The 25,648-nt window shown below is 35.1% G+C and overlaps 1 protein-coding gene across 1 annotated transcript; it reads left to right on the top strand.

Moving 5' to 3' along the window:
* The first annotated feature begins 1,904 nt into the window (after positions 1 to 1,904).
* Positions 1,905 to 8,468, top strand: LOC141498018 (transthyretin). The gene is made up of 4 exons (XM_074200931.1): positions 1,905 to 2,060; positions 3,821 to 3,957; positions 6,221 to 6,356; positions 8,203 to 8,468. Exons 1-4 carry the CDS (start codon positions 1,992 to 1,994, stop codon positions 8,308 to 8,310), a joined length of 450 nt encoding a protein of 149 aa, XP_074057032.1. The 5' UTR covers positions 1,905 to 1,991; the 3' UTR covers positions 8,311 to 8,468.
* The last annotated feature ends 17,180 nt before the right edge of the window (positions 8,469 to 25,648 follow it).

The raw sequence follows: 25,648 nt of genomic DNA, 5'->3' as shown, positions 1-25,648 counted from the left end.
TTAATATTATTATTATATTATTAACTTTCTGTCTGGTGATGATCTCATTCCCTCATTCTTCTACTACTGAGTTCAAACATAGAGCAATATTGGGATGGGCTCATGAATGTTTAATAACCAGTTTTAGAGAACAGAGGGGGAAAGAAAAAAGGCATTTATAGAGTGACCCACTATGCTAAGCTTTTGCAAATGTCATTGCTTTTGATTCTCATAACAACCCTGTGTGGCAGATATTATTATAATTCTTATTTTATAGTTGAAAAAATTGAGATAGACTGAAGTTAAGTGACTTGCCCAGGGTCACACAGCTAGGAAATCTCTGAGGTTGGATTTGAATTCAGGTCTTCCTGATTCCAAGTCCAGCAGTCTATTTTTGATGCCACTTAGCTGTCTGTAAAAAAAAAAAACAGTTGGACAGAGGGAAGGAATGTTTGCAAACATTTTTCAGTTGAATTTGCACTAACACTTTCTTTAAGTCTAGACCATCAATAAAATAATACATGAAATTCTTGCCAATATCTAAGGTGTAAACATTAACAATGAAAATTTAATAATGGACTGGTTCCAAAATGTCCAGCTCCTGGTCAAAAATTCATTTAGTATTTTTTAATCTGTTTATGGCCTCAACAATATTTGCCTATGTCCATGTCTCCATCAGGGACAAGCTGTCTCAGTTGCTTGGTGTAACACTTAAAACAGCATCACACATGGATGGGTTCTTGATAAATGCTGTCAGATAATTTCAATTCCTAGGCTTGCAAGGCTGTCAGGATGGATATAATGTTATGGTAATCACTGCTTCCACTTCTAACAGCTGTCTGATCATACCCCTGAAATTCTGATTCTGACAGAAGGCAGCTGGTCAGGCTGGAGCTGGAGGTGCCAGGGAGAGAAGATGCTGGATGGCCACTGCTGCTCTGGTTGTCTCAGCTGCTCATTTTTCCTAATTCTTGTTGGACATGAGACATGTTACCTTGGGCTTAGGTAATCTCTGTGTGGGAAGTGCAAGACAGAGAGAAACTGCTGACAATGCAAAGCATTCTAAGTGAATTAGTTTGGCTAAAAGCAAACCTTTTTACATTCAGATGCTGTCATAGAAAGGGAGGTAGGTTTCTCTGCAGGCTCATCATCTTTTATCAAGGCATGCGATGTGTTTTAATGCAGTCCATTTTAGCATAGAGAAATGTACACTGTGGTTGAAGGGAAAAATAATTCATCTGTAGCTTCCATCTTTCTTTTAAAATGAACAAATAACAGAAGAAACGTAAGGATAAATAGGGGGCTATAAAAGGAATCAACTAAGATCATAATCTAAGAAAAGGATCCTTGACTCTGAAGTCAGAGGTCACAGAATCATAGGACCATAGAATTAAAGGTAAAAGGAAACTCAGAGATCATCAAGTCCAAGCCCATTACCTTACTGATGAGAAAACTTACTTGCCCAGGGTTGCACAGCTAATGTATCTGAATCATCTTGACTTTGAATCCTAAATTAAGGCAGTAACTATGCTACTTATTACCTTGTTTGACATTGGCCAAGTCTTCCTTGGCCTCTGTTTCCTCACTTGTTAAATGAAAAAACAATCTTTATAATTTTTAGATTCCCTTCCAGCTCTAAACCCTTTGAATCTTTTAAACTACTAAGAATGATATTCCTTGTAAATATATCAATGATATTTCAATATAATCCCATAATTCTGATATAATCTAATATCCAATGGCATTCAATGAAAAGGGATTCTTTTAGTATAAGAAAAATGAATCCTAGCAATTTTCCATAGAGAGAGAGAATGTTTTGACAGCCTAATCTCTCTAGACAAGGTTCATATTTGAGTGAGTTACTTATTCTCTTACTGTTGACTAGGTAAATAATCAGAATCAGCAGATTTGAGGTCCTTTAGGCGAGAATAAGCAGCTTAACTCCAAGGACTGGGGTATAAAAACCCCAGGCTAGGAGAGGTTGGTATAGAGATTTATTCATTGCAAGCAAAATGGCTTTTCATTCCCTGCTCCTTCTTTGCCTCACTGGACTGGTGTTTGTATCTGAGGCTGCATCTGTGGTGAGTTTGGTCACTGAAAATAGTTTTTTTGTTGGGAAACCTCTCGTATTCATAGTAGACAAGGTAAAAATGGCTTCTTCCAGTTGTGACTTTAAAATTTTTTTTATAATTAATGGCCCTTCTTTTAAAATGCAACAAAATTGAAGCAATCCCTAGAGAGGGTTAGGTTCCATCAAATTTCAAGGGAATTGAACAGGGAGTTAGTATTCTCTGCTTTGTTCTTACTGCTTCTTTGAGGCAGTTGGTGCTTCAGTAATTGCCAATAGATAATGGAAGTAGGAGTGGAATTAATGACAGTTTTCCAGAGAACTTAGTCTTTGTGAAATTTTTGCATAGACAGCAAATGTAAATGAGACTATATGACAGTCCTTTGGCTATATAACATATCTCCCTGGTCCCAGAAGGCAATAGAACTTCTAAAAATGTAAAGCTGTCCCAAATTGGACTGGGCTGCCTTGAACTGAAGGGTACTCCCTCTTTGGAATCATTAAATGAATCCTGGATGGCCCTTATCAGATATGTTGTAGAAGGGAGTCTCACTACAATATAAGTTGAAATTCATGTCCCCTGAGGTCCCTTCCAACTCAGAAATTTTGTGATTCTGTGATATACTTACTGAATCTTTGAAGATTCTTGATCTGAAAAGAATAAAGTTACAATCAAATATTTACCTAATTAGCTCAAACTCAAATTAGTTAAAACTATCCTGAGAAAGATTGCATACTGGGAAGACCTGAATTCATACTCTGCCTCAGAACCTAGTTGTATGACCATGGGTAAGTCACTTAACCTCATTTGTCCTCAATTTCTTATCTGTAAAATGGAAATAATAATAATAACACCTACTTTATAGGTTATTGTGAGGATCAAATGAAATATGTAAAATGTTTTTTGAACCTTATAATAAGTGTTAGCTAACTATCATCTAATATTAATTATCTTATCCATAATTAATTATAATATTCAAAATTAATTATAATTAAGTATTCTAAAGTTACTACAGAGGCATCTGCATCATCAGTAGTTAGCACCGACATGACACTTTAATGTCTACACAGCTTTTTACTTATGTTATCTCATTTGATCCTTACAACAATTCTGTGGCATAGGTGACAGTATAATGCCCATTGAACAGATGAGAAAACTGAGATTGAGAGCAGTTAAGTGACTTTCCCAGGATCATACAGCTAGTAAGTGTTTGAGGGAGGATTCATACTCAGGGAATCCCTGCTTCAAATCCAACAATAACCTTTACACCATCCAATTGCCCCATTAAATAATTAAATTATCCAATATTTTCTGGGGTAACTCCTACCATAAATTTGAAGAGTCCAGGTGCCCCTCCTGTTACATCAGTCAAAGAATTCAGTCTAGCTGAATGGATAAATTTGTTCAGTATCTCTTTTGTTTTTAGGTTTTTTTTTTTGCAAGGCAAACGGGCGGGGTTAAGTGGCTTGCCCAAGGCCACACAGCTAGGTAATTATTAAGTGTCTGAGACCAGATTTGAACCCAGGTACTCCTGACTCCAGGACCGGCACTTCATCCATTACGCCACCTAGCTGCCCCTGTTCAGTATCTCTTAAAAGCTTTATAGGTCCTGTTGCAGCAACAAGATACCCTATGATCATGCATATGAAATAGCCTTCCAATGGAACCCCAAACTCATTTTAAGGAATATCAAGAATCAGGAAAACATGCTCTTGGTCTGTCTCACTTAGGTTTTCCAACACCCCACTGAATTTTTCTGTTGCCTTGCACAGGCTCATGGAGCTGAGGATTCCAAGTGCCCTCTGATGGTTAAAGTTCTTGATTCAGTCCGAGGAAGCCCGGCGGCCAATGTGGATGTGAAAGTGTTCAAAAAAACTGAGGAGCAAACTTGGGAGCTCTTTGCATCTGGGTAAGTGACCAACACCTACAAAATGATTTATATTCATTATATAAATGTGGGTTCTGGTTATTAATTTTTACAGTTGCTCCTCTACCATTTGTCAAAGAATGAGACATTCATATAGGGAAAGAAAATGCTATTATCCTATGCATCTAATTGCAAATGTTTGTAAAGGAGACAGAGGCATCACTTCAGGATGAATGCTTGTTCACACTTTTTCATACAGAGTCAGTCCTGGGTTCCCCAATTGTATGTCAGCAGAGGAAAAAAATTTCCAGAAGATCCCATCATGCTTGAAGAGATCCAGTGATGGACTTTATCATATGCTTGTCATCTGTAGACCAGTCTAGGTCATTTCAGAAAGGTTCAATCAATCAATAAATAAATATTTATTAAGTGTCTAGTATAAACTAAGGAGGGGCCACAATGATGAAACAATCCCTGCTTTCAAAAATTGTAAATTTTATATATAGAGATCATCAAAAGATTAGTCATAAACATCTCATGAAGTCTATTTACCCACATAGAAACGTTGTGATTTAAATCAATGGACAGAGTATGCCCATCATGAAATCCCAGATAATTAAAAGAAGGGTAGAGTTCTTTATACTTCAAAATTAATTATAATTAAGTATTCTAAAGTTACTACAGAGGCATCAGCATCATCAGTAGTTAGCACCTACATGACACTTTAATGTCTCTTTTGCTTCTCATAGCTACCTTTGGAGGTAGGTTATGTAAATGTTTTTAATTTCCATTTTGCAGATAAGACCCTGAGAGATGAAATTTCTTATTCAAGGTCATACTGCCAGTAAACAGCTGAGCCAGGACTAAATTTCAAGTCTTTTGGACTAGTGCTCAATTAAATAAATCAAAAACCTATTTGAGACACAGGCTCAAATCCTGTCTGAAACCTAGGTAAATATATGTTCCTAGGCAATAATTTAATCTCTCTGGACCTCTGTTTACTCATCTGAAAAATGAGGGATTAGATTCAATAACCTCTAAGATTCCTTCCAGCTCTGGATCTATGATACTATGATCCACTACCAAGTTACACCAGATATTAATACAAAAGTAAGTTTTTATTCCTGCTCACTAAGAATTCACTGCACCTATTAATAAATCTATGTTGATCAAAGGAACCAACATAACCTTACAGAAACAAATGGAAGAAGAGAAGCTATTTAGTATTTATGGTCCTTGGAAAGAGTACTTTTGTGGTTTAATTGAATCTGTAATAACAGCATTATGATTCTTCACCCATCATTAGGAAGTCTATTTTCTTGAAGGGATTTTAATTGAGTTTGTATTTGTTTGCTCATTTTTGTCTGTACAAAATGCCAAGTAGAACTCGAAAAATAGGCCAATAGAATATTCTAAGCAGATAAGGTTATTCTAGCAACAGAGAATTCAGATACTTGATATGAAAATAATTTGTCAAGGAAAAAATAACAGTGCATCCAACTTGAGTTATTCTTTCTGTGTTACAAAAAAATTAAAACAATCAAAGAAAAGATAAAAGAGAAGGTTCAAAGTTATCAAGAACATGGTCATTTTCCATGTCCCTCTGTTTCTTGCAATCCTTGCACCCCACTCATGTGATGTTTATTGGGTTGATCCAGCATTAAACCTTTTAGAAACAACAAAAACTAGACAAATTCCATTGGTCAGTATCTGAGGAGATTAAGCAAATAAAGAGCTTCCAGTTCTTTTTTTTTTATCTTAAGTGTCTCCTTGCACATCCAAATCTCCCATAACTGTAAAAAAAAAAACAAACAAAACAGAACAAAAAAACTTATGCCAAGTGAGAAGAGAATGCATATCTCGGTGTGAGAGCTGCATTTGGAGACTGAATATTCAATTTATCTCATAGGACTTAGAGCTGGAAGGAACCTCAGAGATCATCTAATCCAACCCACTCACTTTATATAATACTGTTCAACAAACATTGATTAAGCACTTCTCCCTTGCAAGGCACTAAGGGATTCCTGCATGAATATGCATGAATATTTTCTCCATCTACCAACACAAAGGAAAATAATATTCTAGCCTAGAAATAATGACTTTTTTTCCTTCTATGCCTCATAAACATCTGGTGCCCTTATTGAAACAACCCCAGTGAACTGACTGAAATTAAATGACAGAAATGTAGTTTGAGTTATATTATGTACATAATTATATTTTACCAGTGTTCATGTCATCTTGCTAATTATTTCCTTGATGCCTGTAGATCCATACACTATTTAACATTCACTTTTACATTGCCTAGGAAAACCAATGATTACGGAGAGGTCCATGAACTCACAAGCGATGATAAATTTGAAGAGGGTTTATACAAGGTAGAATTTGACACCATCTCCTATTGGAAAGCCCTTGGTGTTTCCCCATTCCATGAGTATGCAGATGTGAGTATAATGGAATACTGGGTTTCTCTTTTGATACAAATGAAACACAGATGTATGACTATAAATCCATTAACACTTCTGAATTCATCTAGGAAAAGAAAAATGCAAGAGTCTATGTGTAGTTCACCCTTGAAAACAGATATCTAAAAAGTACCAAGTTTACCCTATAAGTCATCAGGACGATGAAGTATTTCTTTGAATCAACAAAGGCAATCCCAAGCAAGTGAATTTGTCCATGAGGCTAATGAGTAGAAGGAATAAAAAATCTGATCAACCAATTTAACCAAGTAGAACTGCACTATATTACCTTTACTCAGGTGTATTTGATTTCAGAATTTCAATTTCCTACTTGTAACAGTCAATGACAGCTAAGACTTTTTGTTTCTTCCATTAAATATAATAGCTCCTGTGTGAGTATAATGAACATTTTTCCCTTCAGTTTGATAATAAAACCAGTTTATAAAAGTAATGCTATTTCCCCACTCTCAAAAGTACATAGAGTAGTTGGTTATAGAACTACCACTATCCCTCTCTCCTCCCTCTCCCTCTATTTCTGTCTCTGTCTTTCTCTCTAAGTCTGTCCTCTTTCTTTCTGTTTCTCTCTGTCTCTGTATCTCTGTCTCTTTGTCTCCTGTCTCTGTCTCTGTCTCTGTCTCTCTCTCTCTCTCTCTCTCCTCTCTCCTCCTCCTCTCTCTCTCTCATTCTCTTCCCCGCCCCTGCCCTGCTCCCACCGTCCCCATGAAGGAAGTGCTACATTGGCTTGGACAAGGTTAAATAAGATATGTAAATGCTGAATTTCAGAAACCAGATAGGAGATAGGATGGCATTGGAAAGTTGAAGAGAGAGAACAATAATAGCAATAAGATATTTTAAAAAAGGATTGGTGTGCCTCTGTGAGGGTCTAGTTGAAGCTGGAGAACATGAATTTGTAAGCAGACCCAATCAAGATTTTTTTTGTGGCTTCTCTCATATGGGCATTGTTTTGACTACAAGACTTTTCTTCCTACCTTAAAAGTCTTTTGTGACTCCCTTCTGAATATGGTATAAAATTAAAAACTCCTTATTTTGGCATTCTAAAATGTCTCAAATCTGGTTCCATGCTACCTTTTCAGCCTAATCACATCCTTCTCCCATATAGATCAGATAACTATCCATTCTATGCTACTCCTTGTAGTCTTCTTTCTCCACTCATTTGTCCTCACAGTGTCTAAAGTAAGCTTCTTCTACTTCTCTACTAAGGAGAAAATTTGGGGGGGGCAAGAAACAAAAAAAAGACACCTGCTTAATTCTAGTTTTATTAATATTAATATATAGGAAACTATAAAGTCCTAGAAGACAGAAATTATATGTCTTTTTTTCTTCTTTGTAGTGGGGAATAACTGTTTTTCTTTTCTCTAAGAAGGAAACAAAAGATCAGCAGCTTAAGGCAATAATGTATTTGGATTTCTATTCCTTGTTCAAATCCTTCCAAAGTGTTTTAACAAAACAGAAAAAAAAAAAGATACTGCTCCTTTCTGCAAAAACCACCCTATTCAGGGAATTTGTCTCAATTGCAGAATATTAGCATTAGAAAGCACTCAGAGAACCCATTATCCAGCACATACTTCCAACATTAATCCATAACACCTCCAGAAATGGGTTTTACCTCCTTCTTTTCTCCTTACAAACTTCATTTTCTAGTACTACTCTTCTCATTAGGAAAATTCCTCCTATTATGAAAGAGTGAGCAAATTATGAGGGAAAAGGAAATCAGCTTGAAAGTTCCTGTCACTTCACCTTTCAACTGATCCTCCGTATCATTCCTTCTCTAGGCATTAACCCTAATGTTGGTTGTTTTCCCTTTCAGGTGGTGTTCACCGCCAATGATGCTGGTCATCGTCATTACACCATTGCTGCTCAACTGAGTCCATTCTCTTTTTCAACCACAGCTATAGTCAGCAACCCGAAGGAATAAACAAATGTCATTTTTCTCTGTGGCAATAGCCATTAATAGAGATTTGGCAGGGAAGAAAGGACCATCTTTCACAAAGCTAATGGTATCACACTTCCACAAAGCAGTATCTTCTCTTTATTTACTTGGGCAAAATCAATAAACTATACTTGTTAGAGCACTTTCTGTTTCCTGCATTTTTATTCATTTTCCTGCACCCCAAGTAGTTCCTCCAAAGGATTCTGAGTTCACTATGGAGAGCAGTATTCTGAAAACAGTATAATGGAGTGTAAAATACACTAAACTAGGGTGGCTAGGTGGTGCCGTGGATAGAGCACCGACCCTGGAGTCAGGAGTACCTGAGCTCAAATTCAGCCTCAGACACTTAATTACCTAGCTGTGTGGCCTGGGCAAACCACTTAACCCCATTGCTTTGAAAAAACCTAAAATAAATAAATAAATAAATAAATAAATAAATAAATAAATAAGTAAGTAAATAAATAAATAAATAAATAAATAGACAGATAGATAGATAAATAAATGAATAAATAAATGAATAAATAAATAAAATACACTAAGCTTAGAAATCATGGGTTTGAATTTGAAGTTTATCAGCTTTAAATTTGAAGTCTATCAGCTTTAATGTTTGGGGGGGCATTTCTCTGGTTTTCTGAATATTCAAGTCTTCAAGAAGGAGTACAAAACTCACTTGAAGGGCTCTTGTGGAAAAGAAAAGTTTAGATATATCTCAAAAGTTTAGATATATCTCAGATCACAATAAAAATGTGAGTAGTGAGTATTATAGAAAAACATGGAAATTCTCTGGATGGAATTTTGGGGAAAATCCCAATTACTAACATTTTCCAGGACAAAACATGATGAAAAAAAAAGTTAGAAATAACTACTCAACCAACTTCCATGTTTAGCTGTTTATTTTTACTAAGCTTTCTGTAAACCCATAGTAACAAATCAGAAATGGAAGAAAGTTCCAATTTTCTACAAACCTTTAGGAAAAGTAATAGGAGGTGAGTGTCCTCTAAGGTACACTAGATCATTGTTCCTTTATCTGTCTCTAAATCATCTTATCTTCAGGTGATTCCTTAATCTTTATCACTAGGCTTCACTGATGTTGTTGGGAACATATAGCAGGTCACTTGCCTCAGCACCAAACCACTGCCCAGATGATCACTAACCTATAAGATTCCCTCAATTAAGGATTACCTTGCAAGTGGTTCCCAAATACCAAGGAAAAAGAGCTACAGAGTAAGTCCTAGCTCCAGTCCTTCCTGATGTAACAGTGGCAGAACAAAGAGAGACTCTGTTGGGATTCTGTTAGGACCGATATAGATCGTGGACCCCTACCTCCTATCAAGTAATCAACAAGTATTCATTAAATGCCTACTATATGTTTATCACTGTGGTAGGAGTTGAGGATATAGGTACAAAAAAAATAAAAACAAAGCCTACTCAAAATAGTTATAGTCTAATGAATAGTACATAAACACTATATAAAGTCATATATGTATAAAGTTAACAAATGCAAATATATTCAAAGTACTTAAATACAAAGTATTTGTGAGGGACAATACTAAAAATTAGGAATGGCTTCATGCAGAACATGGTGACTAAGTTGCATCTGAAAGGAAGAGAGAGGCAGAATGGTAAGGCATTGGGGAGGGGGAAGTCAGTGCAAAGCTACAGAGATGGGAAATGGAGTATCCAACTTGACTGGATTGAAGAGTAGAGAGGGTGAGTATTGTCCAATAAGACTGGAAAGAAAAAGGTGGGGACCTGGTTGTGTAGGGCCTTACAAGCTAAAGAGAAGAATTTGTATTTTATCTTAGAGTTATCCCTAGGGTTCATAGGGAACACTGGCTTTGATTAGGTAGGGAAATGATCTGATCAATCTGAGACTAAGGTAAAATACTTTGGCAATAGTATCTAAGATGGACTGGAATGAGAAGAGACTGAGGCAGGGAAACTAAGATGTTGCAGTAATAATTAGCATTATTTTTTATATATATTTGATGAGATGTTGAAAGACAAGAATAAATTGATGAACAAAATCTTATTGAGAGCCGAAAACTGGGCTATATTTGTGGGATAAGAGATCTGAACTTACAAGAGAGATATGAATTTAAATGCCATTTCTAACCATTACTAGCTGTGTAACCCACTGACACATTTTTCTGCCTCCATTTGCTCATCTATAATGAAAATATCAGTAGTACTTACTTCATAGGGTACTTATGAGAATTAGAGAAAATATGGATGGAGATTTAGAAAAATTGTACTAATCATGAGGCCTCATTTATCATTTTCCCTTATTTTAACTAATCTAGATTATAGACTCATTTCACTCTCTAGGTTTCTGTAACAACAAGTATGATTTCTTAGTTACAGAGTTTCAGAATTAAAGGAGGACTCTGTAGGAGTCTGAAAAGGAATATTTGAAAAAGAATAGCTACTACATCATGATTAAAAAGTTGTTGTCAAGAATTTGTTTCAAAATCTCTGATGAGAGGGATACCCTGTATTTTTCCAATCAGTATTATATTCCATTTTTAGATAACTCAGATTTTAAGCTTTTTTTTCCTAATATTATGACTAAATTTATCTCTTTGAAACTTCTAACTATCTCTACTGATTCTTCTCTCAGGCAAAAAGTAGAAAAAATTTAAGCCCTCATTCCTTAGTGTTACCCTTACAAAGACTTGAAGATAGTTATCAGGTTCTGTTTTGATCCTTCTCCAGACTAAACACTTCTTTTTCCTTCAACCAATAGTCATGTGAACTTGAAACCCTTCACCATATTGGTTGTCCTCCTCTGGACATTCCCCAGTTTATTAACATCCTTCATAAACTATGCTCTCAGAACACAGCACTCCATTTATTGACTGACCAGTACAGGATTATCTATTCTTTATTCTTACTTCTGTCTCTCTGCAGCTCCAAATTGTCTGAGAGGTTTGTTTGGTTTTTTGACTCCTATAATCAGATTGTTATTTTATATTGAGTTACAAGCAGTTCACCAAACTCCCTGCCCCGACCCAGATCTTATTTAAATAAATTGCTATATAAACATGCATCTTCTATATTGTATTTGTGAAGTCAATTTTTGAATCCAGTTGTAAAATATTATATTAAATATCATCTTTTTAGATCAGAGTGTTCTAAGTCTGTCAAGATTGACTCTATCATTCTGGTGTTAGTCAATCCTCCTAGTTTGGTGCATTGTGCAAATTTAAGAAAGCTTCCACACATAGCTTTATCCAAGATACTGATAAAATTACAAGACCTAGCATAGATCCCTCCATCACACTATTGAAAACCTCCTACCAAAGGTTCCATCACTTCTACTCCTTGGTCCTCTGTTAAGGAGAAACAAATCCAGAGTTCTAGGAGCCCAGATGGTGGAGTAGTCAGTAAACAAAACCTACTCAAATGGTTATACTCTAATGAATAGTATATAAACATTATATACATATAAAGTTAACATATGCAAATGTATTTATTCAAAGTATTTGTGAGGGAGAGTACTAAAAATTAGGAACGGCTTCATGCAGAACATGGTGACTGAGTTGCATCTTAAAGGAAGAAAGATATGATGGTAAGGAGTGGATACCTTCCAGGTATGGGGGGCGGGGTGGTACCAGTACAAAGCTACAGAGATGGGAGATGGAGTATCTTGTGTGAAGAATCTCGTGTGAAGAATACCTAGAAGGCCACTCTCCCATATTCACTTCAAAACAACCATAAGATAGCATCCTAAAACAAATACTGGAACAGCAGGATCAGCAAAAAGATGGGATGAAACTACCTTGTAGTCCAGGAAACTTGGAAAGTCAGCAAGAAAGATCTGTCTCTTTACTTGGGTATAAAGGAATGCTATCTAGGACAAGAGTGTTCAGCAATCCAGTGGCAAGTCCCACCTCAGCAAACCAGTGGAGATACTGAGCTCCAATGCAGTGGAGCAAATAGTTATACCAGGACCCCTGGACCCCTAGGTGCCTCAGTATAGCCAGGGAAACAGACAGATTCTAGCTCCAAGAACCACCACATGCATAGCCCTTAACAAACAAGCAGATGCTAATGCAGAAACACCTCACTAACCTCAGTACACACCAGACACCAGGAGTATGACCCTGGTACAACACCAGGTAAGCTTCAAGACTCTTATGGCCTCCAACAGTACCAGTCACCTCCCAATCCACTCTTTCAATGAAGCACCAGATACAAGGGTCCCCTGTGGGTCTCAGGACAACATCAATGTAGCTAGCACCAGGCAAGTAGACACAATCTGCAGCCCCTGACACAAAAAGTCTGAGTCAGTGCCCCTTCCACCCAGGGAACAGACCTCAAATTTAAAAGAAAGGAAAAATACCAAAAAATGGGCAATAAACAATAAATAAGATGTCTTACTATGGATAGGACAACAATAAAAAAATCTAACTATAGAAAGTGATTATGATGACAGGAGAGAGCAAGACATAAACTCAGAAAAGGACAATGTGAAAACACCTATGGGCAAAACCCCAAAGAATGGAAGTGGTATCACACCCAGAAAGAACTCATGGTAAAGCTCAAAAAAAAAATAATATAAGTAGAGGAAAAATTGGGAAAAGAAATAAGAGTTACATAGGACTAAGCAGCTGCAACATTAAAGGTACTGGCGGTCATGGAATATAATAATGCAGTAGACAAAAAGCTAGGGCTAGACTAATAATCCCTCTCCAGTGAAATTAAACATAATTCTTCAAGGGAAAAAATGATCATTCAATGAAATAGAAGGATTTCAAACAAGAATTGAATAACCAAAAAAGAAATCTTATATTAGGATTCAAAAGAAGTCTAAAAGGGGAAAAGGGGGAAAGAAAACATGAGATTCTATGAACTCTTTTTATTCTTACATGGGAAGATGATACTGATAATTCTTACCACTAATAGTACAGCTAGGAGAAGTATACATAGAAAATATATATATATTTTTTCTATGTATAGTTCTATGCATAGTTACTCTCATCAATATTGACTCAAAGAAGGAATAAAATATATATCAATTGAATAAAGAAATCTATCTTACCCAATATGGAAGTAGGAGGGGAAAAGAATAAGTAAAGGTAAGGGCATGGGGACTAACAGAAGTGATGGCAGATTGGGAAAGGTAGTAGACTGAAGAAAAGCACTATCAAGGAACAAAAGGGTCAAAGGAGAGAGGACAAACAGAGTGTATGAATGTGAACTGAATGAACTCTCTAATAAAATGGAAGCAGATAACAGAATGTATTAAAAACCAAAATCCTAACAATACACCTGAAGCAGAGAGACACACAGTAAAAGGAAAGAGTTGGAACAAAATCTATTATGCTTCAGCTGAAGTTTAAAAAAAAAAAAGTAGGGGTAGCAATCCTGATCTCAGACAAAGCAAAAGCAAAAAGCAGACCTAATTAAGAGTTAAGGAAGGAAATCTTCCTAAAAGGCACCAAGGAAGTAATATCAATACTAAATCTACATGCATAAAGTGTTATAGCAACCAAATTCTTAAAGGAGAAGTTAAATGAATTACAAGTTCATCACCAAACAAGAGATAGAGAGCATTATGAAATGTGAAATGCATAATATTGATTATATTAATATAATCATATATATATATATATATAATTTAAATTAAAATGCTTTGCAACCACTACTAGAAGGAAAACAGAAACCTGGGACATAGTCTTTACTGTGTTTCTGATAAAGTTCTCATTTCTCAAAAATATAGAGAACTGAGTCAAAATCATAAGAAAACTAGCAATTACCCTATTGATAAATGGTTAAAGGATATGAACAGGAGTTTTCAGATGAAGAAATAAAAACTTTCTATAGGCATATGAAGAAGTACTCTAAATCACTTTTGATTAGAGAAAAGCAAATGAGATACAACCTCATACCGTTAAGATTGGCTAATATGACAAAAAAAGGAAAATGATAAATATTGGAGAGAATGAGGGAAAACTGGAACACTGATGCATTGCTAGTGGAGTTGTAAACTGATCCAACTATTTGGGAGAGCAATTTGGAACTGTACCCAAAGGACAACCAAACTGTGCATACCCTTTGATCCAGCAATAGCACTATGAGGTCTGTATCCCAAGGGAGTCATAAAAATGAGAAAACACCTAGTGCAAAAATATTTCTAACTGTCCTTTTCATGGTGGCAAGATATTGGAAATGCCAATCATTTGGGGAATAGGTGAACAAACTGTGATAAATTAATGTAATGGAATACTTTAAGGTAGTAAGAAATAATTAACAGAAAGATTTCAGAAAAACCTAGAAAGACCTGCATGAACTGATGCAAAATGAAATGAGCAGAAAACATTTTACACAGCACCAGCAATATTATGTGATAATTAACTATGAATGATGCAGCTCTCAGCAGCACAATGATCCAAGACAAGTACAAAGCTCTCAAGAAGGAAAATGCTATCCATATTCAGATAAAGAACTGATGGACTCTGAATACATATCATAGCATACAATTTTCACTTGCCTTATTCTTTTTGTAGTTATTTTTCTTTTTTGATAAAAAAAACTGAGACTAATATGGAAATATGTATTACATATATAAACTATATCAAATTGCTTACCATTTTAGGAAAAGGAAAGGGGAGAGAAAGTAGGAAAAAACTTAGAACTCAAATTTTCTAAAAATGAATGTTAAAAATTATCAACATATAATTGGGAAAAATAAAAAAAATATTAAAAATAATTATAAGAAAACTTTAAAAGAAATTCAATTCAATCTAGAATTTCCCCTTGTTGATTTCCATCTCTTGAAGAGTGCAGTAAGTTATCATCTCTAAACTTGTCAATATTTAACCCAGACTAGGTTACTGATTCATAGTTGAGTCCTGAAGTCACTAACTAAGCTTTCCTCTCTGAAAAATGGTCAGCAAACACTCCAAAACTATGGCGAATCATTTACATTGTTGATCTGAAAACAAAGTAACATTAGCATTGTTTCCCTGGTAGAGACTGAATCTAAATACTGGGTCTCAGATTCTGTATCCTTGGATGAGAGTCAAGTACTTGTTCACTGTGAATTTTTAAAAATAGAAACAATCTTTTAAAAATGTCCTTCAAAGACCCAAGAAAAACATTACCTTCTGCCAGGAGTTAAGCATTCTAAAAGAATAAAAGAGCCTCTTTTCATCCAAATCTAAACATAAAGTTGCTGAGAGTAGGTCACTTGAGTCTCTGAAGAGGCATAATCCAATCTCAGTCCAGACCACCCTGCTGAGAAGCTACCTGCCTTGAAAGATCTGCTTGTATTTAGCCTTCACTGTTGCTAGTTAGGGGACAGTGACCTGTTTCCTTGGCAATGCTTTTAATTCTGTTTTTAATGAAGTCTAGATGAGGATTTATTGACTTCTGGAAAAGATTATTTTCCATGTAATATAGAAAGGAAAGGATGGAGTTAGAACATGCCAGCTATTCTGATTTACTATGAAAAAGGTTCTTCTAGCATGAGATTTACTGTCAGAACCCATGTATACCAAAAAATTTTGCTATTTCCTAGGTGGGGGAGGGCAGGTAGGGGGAAAGTAATTATCCACTTCTAAGTCTCACCTATTTAAAATCTTTTACTACTTATGCATACTTAATACTTCCAAGCAAATACTCAAACCTCTAGCAAAATATATTCCTTTAAAATAGTTAACCAAAAACTGACAAATCATATGATTATGAATGAGATGTCTTCAAAACCAGGAAGACCAAATCTAAAGTTTCACTTTTGATATATATTGGCTATGGCCAAGTCACTTAATGGCTCAGAATTATAGACAACTTTTTAAGACTCAGTTGTAGTGAAGGAGACAACCAACATTATTATAGGGGAATTACCTTATATGGGAGTTGCCCACACCAATGAAATCACAAGCTTGGTAATTAACCAAATAATGGTATTATGAATGCTTTATAACTATGATACCATCATTATCTTCTTTAGAAGACTAAAGTTGGTAGTAGGATTTCTGGGTCAAAGGATATGAAAGTTTAGTAATTTTCATTCATAATTCTAATTGTGCTCCAGAATGGTTAGACCAATTCACAGCTCTATCAGCAATGCATTAAAATATATCATCCTTATTGAAATTATTATGGAAGCTATAGTCACTAGAAATCCCACCCCCCAATAACTACACAAACAAGCTATTAAATTATAAACATGTTGGGTAAAGATACTTTTTTAACATTGTATTTCCCATGGCATACCAAAGTACTTTCTCTAAACTTGACCTTCAGTAAATATTTGTTGAATGAATGACTATTGGATAAGCAATTTGGTTTATACGAAAGAGAGCAGGATTTCCAAGTCCTTACTTGCTATTTATTAGTCGTGTGATCTTGTTCCTTTAAGAGTCTATGTGATGAGGGCAGCCAGGTGGTGCAGTGGATAGAGCACAGGCCCTGAGTTCAAATCTGACCTCAGATACTTAATAATTACCTAGCTGTGTGACCTTGGGCAAGTCATTTAACCCCACTGGCTCTCAAAAAAAAAGCAACAAAAAAAGAGTCTAGGTGGATGTAGGGGATAGGGCACTGATCCTGAAGTCAAAAGTACCTGGATTCAAATCCAGTCTCAGATACTTTAAAGCATACTTAGTTGTGTGACCTTGGACAAGTCACTTAACCCCATTGCCTTGCCAAAAAAAGAGTCAATCTGTTTTATTGTCAGTTATTTCATCTGTAAAATGAGTGTAATAATAATTATATTTGTTATCTTTTTTAGGATTATTGTGTGAAGTAATTACCTTTTAAATTATAAAATCCCACATTACCATGAGTTATTATCATTATTATCATATCTTGTCACTTGAAATATAATGTTTCAGAAATTTCAATAATGGACTAATAAGGGAATTTATTTTATTTATTATACCAAAATATACTAACTCCGTTTTATTCAATTTCATTTCCATAATTTGTTCAAACAGTCTCATTCATCTCTAGGATGTCCTCCAGATTTCTTCTACCAATCCCCACATCCCTAAACCCAGATGAGATCTCTAGAGACACTGAATCTCTCTCCCTCCAATGCAATTCTCAATCTCTATCCTTTAAGAGTTAACCAACAAAAACTTAAGTGCTTAAGTTTGGCCAGGCCTTGTGTCTGAGGATACATGGAAAAGGAAGAGACAATTCCTGCCCTCAAGAAGTTCACAATTCTAAGTTTGAATGATTACATGTAAATAACTAATGATACATAAGAATTATATAGAGTAGATGATTAGTAATGCAAAAAGGGAAGGCACTGGAGTTAAGAAAGAGAAAAAATGGAAAAGATGTACAGAAGGTAGGATTTTTTTCTTTTTCAAATACTTTTTTTGTTTATTTTTTTTGTTTTATTTGTTTCATTCTGGACTTAAGAAATAAGCATTTCCATAACATAGTAGAATGGGGGGGGGGGATGTTTGTACAAAAAACTGGAAATCTATTAGGTAAAACTTGCTATTCATTTTAAATATATATACATATATATATATATATATATATATATATATATATATGAAGTTATCATGTAATTTTTTTTCCTTCTTTTTTCCCTCCCTACCTCATTCTAGAGATGGCCACCATTTGATACAAATATGTAAACATCTTTTCCCCATTCAACTTCTTGTTCAGCCATCCCCCCTACATGTGGGTTCTTTTCATTTTTCCCCAATCATTTTGGGAAGGTAGGATTTAAACTGAGGAATCTAGGGAAGCAGTGAGGAAGATGGGGAACATTCTAGGAATGTGGGACCATGATCCATTAAGAACTATTTGTATATACAATTGATTTCCCTGATAGAAGAAAAGGTTAAAAGACTTGAGAAATGGATCTATATCTTCAGATTGTTTGAAATAATAATGTATTCTTTGAAATAATGTAGGAATACTTTAAGACAAAAACAGAGAAAAAGAATATGAGGAGACAGGCTAGAATCTAATCCTGTGATTTAAGACACAAACTAGAAAAAGGTGACACAGAGGAGAAGAAATTTAAAAAAAAGACCATAGAGATTGTGGATTAGGTTTGAGGGTCTTTCACTGAAAGTAGAAGCAAGGATGCAAATATCCACAATTTACAGAATGATTGGTGATCCTTTCCAGAAGAGCAAATATCTAGTATAGACCATAGGAAGAAGAGATAAATCCTAGAAATTGGTAGCTACATTCTGAGGGGATCCATCACCTCCATGTGACCTAGCATGAAAGTTAAGAGGTGTCATTTTCCTGCAGATGTCAAAATATGATAGACGCACCCAAAGTTTGTCAAACTTGTCAGTCCTAACTAATTCTGAGAATTCCTGTGGGGGAGATAGATGATAATGCTAGAAGAAACTGCAAAAATATTTCTAGGGAATTGACATTTTCATCCCTGCTTGTCACCTGAAAAGGGCTTAAACAAAAAAAAGGAGTTAAATAAAATTAAAATTAGGTTAAAAGGATAGTGATTTAAAACATCATTTGGATTTTCTAGGCCATGGGTTAAAATGAAAGAATTTTGGATTATTGGCCAAAGATAGAGTACAACAAAATAGAGGTGAAAAAAATGCATTTTCCAGGAATCTTGCAAAACTATCTTAGACCACTGTAAACTGAAAATGGAGTGAGGAACAAGGTGGTGGTGGGGGATCAAGGGAAGACTACTCATATACAAATACCAAGCTAGAGGATAAAAGATATAACAGAGGGAGAAGAAAAGCAGTTAAGTCATCCAAAAATTCAAAGAGATAATATCCAAGGTAATGGGCAACTCTTATAGTCTATATATATTTATACAGAGATGTGCAAAGTATGAGCACTAACAAAAGTGAACTGGAAATGTTAATGCAGTAAATTTTATGTCCAGTATCACTGAGACTTTATGGTGTGTGACTAATAACTGAAATATAGGCATGCAAATGTTTAGCTCATTCACTTTCTAATCAGGAGCTGATTAGACAAAGTGGTGATAAAGTAGCATGGTACATCAAGAAGATATATTCCAGTCTGGAAATCCTTGAACTGGAAAGAGAAGGAATGGAAAGAAAGAAAAGAACTTTGGAATGGCAACAGAGGGAAAAACCTAAACAGTACTGTAGAGGAAATATACTTCAGATTGCCTGGTAAGACAGAAAAAAAAAAGATGGATGATGACTTCTAGAAGCAAATGATAAAGTTTTAAATGACACATAATAGAGTAGTAATGAAGGAATTTCACCAGTAAGGACATCTGTTGGAAGCTTTTTTCTCTGCTTTTAGCAGTAACTAAAAAAAAAAATTGTTATCTTGTCTTGCTGATAATTTTATACTCCAGAAGGTGAAGGAAGAAATTGGTATGCTATTCTTGTTCTGCTTCTAAGCAATAAGAGGAAATGGTTGTGAGTATAAAACTGACAAGAGTGTCAGGAAAAAGTAACTGCAATTCATTTTAAGCAACAAGACCAAAAACATTTTTACAAGTCTCCTATACTGCAATGGTCTAGTTTTTGGTGATATAAAGATGAAAAAAAGGTCACTTAATTCTGTTCCTTAACACTTCCTTTCCATTTTGTTGTTATTGAAGCATTTCAATCATGTCCTACTCTTCATGCCCCCATTTGGAGTTTTCTTGCCAAATATTCTGGAGTAGTTTGTAATTTTCTTCTAAAGCTCATTTTATAAATAAGGGAAACTGAGGTAAACAAAATTAAGTGATTATCCCAGGTCAAGTGATCTACCCAGGTTCTTTTTATAAGGGGGATAAATATGCTTGGCATCCTGACATGCATTAACTCTATGAAGTAGATAATGCAGTCCTTATCATACCCTTTTTTTAATTAATGAGGAAACTGAGACTTATAAAAGTTTGAAATTTTTGTCCATGGTAACCCATCTAGTAAGTTGCTGAGAAGTGAACTGAAACTAGATCTTCCTGACTCCAAGGTCAGCACAATCTCCTTTATATAATGCTGTCTCTTATTTTCTGTAAAAATATTCTCCTAGATATTCAAAATAGTATTATCTCCTTTCTGAACACCTTTTTTTTTGAGGGGGGCAGTTCTTTATGGTTTAGGAGTAATAGGATTTAGAATCTGAGGGGATCTTAAATGTCATCTAGTCTAGCTCTCTTATTTTACAGAACAAATTGAGAAACAAAGATTAAATAATTTGTCCAAAGTTATATACTATTGAAAGCAAAGAGAAGAAAGAAATTGAACCTAGGATCTTCAATTCAAAATTTAAAATTCTTTCCAATGTTCTAAACAGCTTCTTTTACAATGCTTAACAATCTTCTCCATAAACAATAATCCGTGTGCAAAATACTATAGTGGCAGTCCTTTAAAGAATAGTCGAATTTACAAAATGTTTTTTAATAAACATTGCTCAATTTCTGAATTTCCTAAGATTGAGGTTTTTTGGGGGGGTTGCAAGGCAATGAGGTGGAGTGACTTGCTCAAGATCACATAGATAAATAAGTATTAAGTGTCTGGGATTGGATTTGAACTCAGATCCTTCTGACTTCAGGGCCAGTCGTTGCTCTTTCCACTGTACCACCTAGCCATCCCAGATTGAATTCTAACATTATGAACTGGTACCTATGAAAAATGCTTTAGAAAATTAAATCCTATTTAAATCTATTTGCATTATTTTCTTCTTTTTTATGAAATTCTTCAGCATTATCTCCTATTATTATGTCCTATTCTCCTAATTGTTTCCTCTAATTACATCTTTGATTCTAATCCCCACCATTTCTTGATTTATATTCCTAAGAGTGGTGCTGTAGCCTCCTGGCTTTGCATTGCCTTCCAGTCAGTATCTCATTAAATCCTTTAAATTGCTCCTGAAAACATATATAAAGGTCACCCCCCAAAAAAAATCCTCTTTACTCTTTTCTTGCTTATTATTCATTGTTCAGGAATTTCTTTACATTTTATCTTATTTCAAAAAATAATGCCAAGAAGAGATGAAGTGGAGCTATAACTCTACATAACTGAAAAAGAAGTAAAAATTCAATGTTATGATCATAGGTTTCTGTGCTGTTCAAGGTTAATGGATTTTGGATCCCATGCAGTTTAGTTTATCATCTGAGAGTAAATCCATCATGGATATAATGTTCCCCAGTGAAATGTTTTATTATTTTATATAGTGTGGCAGATGCTGTGGAAAGGAGCCACTCATTAGCATTTGAAATGTGTTCATCTAGAGGCAGAAATTAGTTGCCAGGTTACAGCATTATTACCTGATTATAGCACATCTTAGCAGAATGAGGTAGGGAAGTACTGAAACAGAAAGAATATTTTAATAAAAGATCTCTAGTATTATGTTTCTAAAACTTTAACCTGAGGCTATCTAAGCATATTTCAGTAATATTCCACAAAACTGGATTGCTTTCCTTATCTTGATATATCCAGTCATAATTGTCCCTAAATTCCCACTTCATTAACTACCCCACTGGACTATCTTCTCTTAGTTGTACCATAAGCATCTAAAACTCAACATTTCAGTCAACAATCAACTAGAATTTACTAAGAACCTACTATCTAACAATAATTGCATTAAGCATGCCCACCCTTTAAAACTTTCCTTTTCTTTCTTCCAGTCTCTCAAGGTCTCTCAAATTTTTAATGTTGGATTCATTCTTAACTCTTTTTTTCTCCTTTACTCATTCATTACAAGTCGATCAGCCATCAAGTCTTGCTTCTTTTACCTCTTCAACGTCCCTTATATGTATCCTCTTCTTTCTATTGCCACAATAAAATATAAATCTATATATTTAAATTGATCCTATTTAGTTTCCAATTTCTACACTCTCACTTACAAAATGTTTCTTAATTTCTGATTGCTCTATCACTGAGCATAGCTCCTAATAATAGCTCTAATAATAACTGTCAAATAATCTGTAAATAAACACTTAAATGATATTCCTATTTTAAGGATCACTGATGAATACTTTTATAATGTAAATTATCACCTTCTTATTTATCTACTTTAGAAGACTGTATTTTAATAAGTTATTTTCTTTAAATGAGCAATATATGTCCTCTATATGGCTATCTCCAGCAATAACATCTCTAGGCTTCAGAAAGACAGTTTTCAGCAGCTTTTTGTTCACTTAAAAATTAGCTCATTAAAATCACATCAACTAATTTAATGATCTTTAATAATGTTTCTCTGAAATACTGGGAAACAGTCCAGATAGAAACCTCAGGGCTCCTCATTTTCAGGGTCCTGGTGCTGCAGTTTCTGGTTCCTTCTTAGAAAGGGAACTCTCTAAAATGATAGTCTTGAAGACAGAGCATTTCCAGTTTCCCTTTGCTTCTTGGCCACGGATCTCTCCCTTCTCCCTGTATCTCTGAAACTGTCATCTCTCTAGTTGTAGGCCTAGAAAGAAGTCAAATGGTTGGTGGAGAGAGCCTCAAATCTATGGATATCAAAAGCCTCCCAGGTGGGAGTCAGTCAATGTACTAGAATTCCTTTAGAATTGCTAGGAAGGGTGATAGTGAAAAAAAATGACTGATTTAGAGTCCAAAATTCATCAACAAATTGAATACTATTTTTGGTGACTTTAACCTTCCATGCGATGAAATTCTTAAGAAATATATCAAAATAGATGATCAAATTCAACATATTAAGCAAACTGACAAAGTCTATAAGGTGAGAAGTATTCTAGAGACTTCTGGGATGGAGACAAGATGGTGGTGTGAAGCTAATATGCTCCCAGAGCTTTTCCCTACCAAAGATAAATGAAGCCTCTACTCTGACATTCAAGCTATAGATCCCACCAAGAAAAAGAGAAGATTCAAAGAAGTTTTCAACAGTAGATATCATGGAGGATCTTCAGTGAAGGTCTGTCTCTTTGGGGCAAAAGGGAAGTAAAGTTCAGGAGGCGACAGAGAGGGGAGACTTTTAGGTCCCTACAGCTTTACAACAGCAGAAGTCATGGCAGTTAGATAACAATCCAGCAGGGAGGATCCCAATATCAAACAAAGTCTGAATCCTGGGAACACCACCACAAACGACAGGACTGGGTCATGAACAAACCACTGCCAAGTCAGAACCTGAACATAAAGGAGGAAACAAACCTCTGCAAAGGCAAGACCTGGACTACATAGGCAATATCTTGGCCAATGATAAACCAGGGATCAGACCCCAGTCCCAGTAAAAAAAAAAAAAAGGTTGAATCTCTATTCCTTATACCCCAGAAACAGAGTAAAAACAACAAATATGAGCAAAAAACTCAGAGTGCTCACTATAGAAAACTACTTTACCATGTCTGAAGAAGACAGTGAAAAATCACTCACAGGGGAAGTCTCAAAGTAGTCTATGAATTGGACTCAAATAAAAAAAACTCATCAAAGAACTTTAAAAAAATTTAAAAACCAGAGAGGAAGAAGAAAAATAGAAAAAAAAATGAGAGTCACACAAGAAAATTATGAAAAATTGACCACAGAATTTAACACCTTTACAAAGGAAACACAAAAGGTAATTGAAGAAAATAAAAATCTAAAAATTAGAATTGAACAAATGGAAACCAATGAATCTATGTGACTACAAGATTCTATCAAACAAAATTAAAAGGCTGAAAAAAATTGAAGAAAACATAAAGTATCTTTTGGGGGGGGGGGGAACCGACTTGGAAAATAGATCCAGAAGAGACAATCTATGAATCGTTAGACTGTCAGAAAACTTAGATCAAAAGAGAACCTGGAAAACATCATGCAGAAAATTACTAGAGAAAACTGTCCAAATCTGCTAGAATAAAAAGACAATATAACTAGAAAGAATACAAAAAACTGCTCCAGAAAGACACCCCAAGATAAAAATTCCAAGGGGTGTGATAGCCAAATTCCAGAACTCTCAACTAAAGGAGAGAATATTGCAAGCAACAAAAAGAAAACAATTAAAATATAAAGGAAACACAATCAGACTCACACTCTAGGGTCCTCCTGATAGGACAGCATTGAAGGACAAGAAGACCTAGAATACTATATTTGGAGGGCAAAGAACCTGGGATTACAACCCAGAATTAACTGCCCTGCAAAATTCAACATAAACTGTCAGGGGAAAAGATGAATGTTCAATAAGATAGAGGACTTCCAGAATTTCCTGACACAAAGACCAGAACTGAACAGAAAATTCAATCACCAAATACACAACTCAAGAGTTGCATACAAAGGTAAATGAAAAGGGAAAGGAAAAAAATGAAACAAAACAAATATTGGTCAAGACCATCAAATTGTATACAACCCTAAAAGGGAAGATATAACACTTCTAATTATTGAGAACTTTACATCTCTTAGGACAATTAAATAATTGAAGAGAGTGGACTTAAAGGATAGGTATAGTTGGATCTTCTCTTTCCATTGAAGAAGTCCAAGATGACATCACTATGTTTGAGATGAAAAGTCCCTGAAGAAAAGCAGGGGTGTTAACTTTAAACTTAAGTGTCCTATCCTTTGGCCCACTTTAATTCTGCAGTGCTGACAAAGCTTAGCACTTACTCTGATGAGAGCATCATAAACTGTAAGGTCCTGAGCCAGTGTCTCTGTAACTTACAATCATTTGTAAAGTACTTAGAGATCCTTAAGATTCTTGTAGTTAATTAGATAAGGGTTTGACTTCACCCTTGCTTCACTTGACAAAAGAGTTAAGTACCCTAGATGGGGTGGGGTAAAGTGTGAGAGAAAATGGGCCTGGGGGAAGGGGCACAAATAGTTCAAGAAATTATTTGACTTTGGATGACACTTTGGCTCATGAGAGGATTCTGTGGCTTTGGAGGGTACTTGAAAAGGGGGTAAGGTTAAAAATGATTGTAATTATAATTTCATGTAATTTGAGACAATGCTGCTTATCAAGCAATCAATCTGTGAAGATATTTTATAACAATATGACCTTATCAAGCAAACAAATAATCAAGCTGTGATTGATGATACCTGATTAATAGTACTTGAGAGATAATACCAGGTGAAGAGGCACAAAGATTTATAATTTTAGCAGGAAAGAAGGGAGATTATGAACACTGAGTAAATTCCATTCAATAGATTTGGCCCAGAGAGGGAATAAGATACATTCCAACTTGAGTTTAAAAATCTATCCTAATCTACAGGGAAGGGGGTAGGGATAGGAAAGGGAAAGTTAAGGGAAGAAGGGACTGATAAAAGGGAAGATGAAGATATAAGTGAAAATAAGCTGAAAGTTAAATTTTGAAATTAAAATTTAAAGGGGAAAGGGAGTAAATCTTTGGTGAGGAGGAATAAGAGGAAAGGAAAGTGAAAAATATAAATGGAGAAAGATAGCACAGAGGGAAATAGAGAATTAGTAATCTTAACTGTAAATGTGAGTGGATGACTGTCCCATAAAATGG

The sequence above is a fragment of the Macrotis lagotis genome, chromosome X (genome assembly GCF_037893015.1).
Source record: "Macrotis lagotis isolate mMagLag1 chromosome X, bilby.v1.9.chrom.fasta, whole genome shotgun sequence".
NCBI classification, from domain to species: domain Eukaryota; kingdom Metazoa; phylum Chordata; class Mammalia; order Peramelemorphia; family Peramelidae; genus Macrotis; species Macrotis lagotis.
The sequence above is the reverse complement of the archived record's forward strand: the minus strand, read 5'-3'. Positions and strand labels throughout refer to the sequence as shown.

Excerpts from the sequence above, each read along its gene's own strand:
- LOC141498018 (XM_074200931.1), top strand. The coding sequence starts at position 1,992 with ATGGCTTTTCATTCCCTGCTCCTTCTTTGCCTCACTGGACTGGTGTTT. Across the intron at positions 2,061-3,820 it reads TATCTGAGGCTGCATCTGTG|GCTCATGGAGCTGAGGATTC; the intron begins GTGAGTTTGGTC and ends TGCCTTGCACAG. Across the intron at positions 6,357-8,202 it reads CATTCCATGAGTATGCAGAT|GTGGTGTTCACCGCCAATGA; the intron begins GTGAGTATAATG and ends TTTCCCTTTCAG.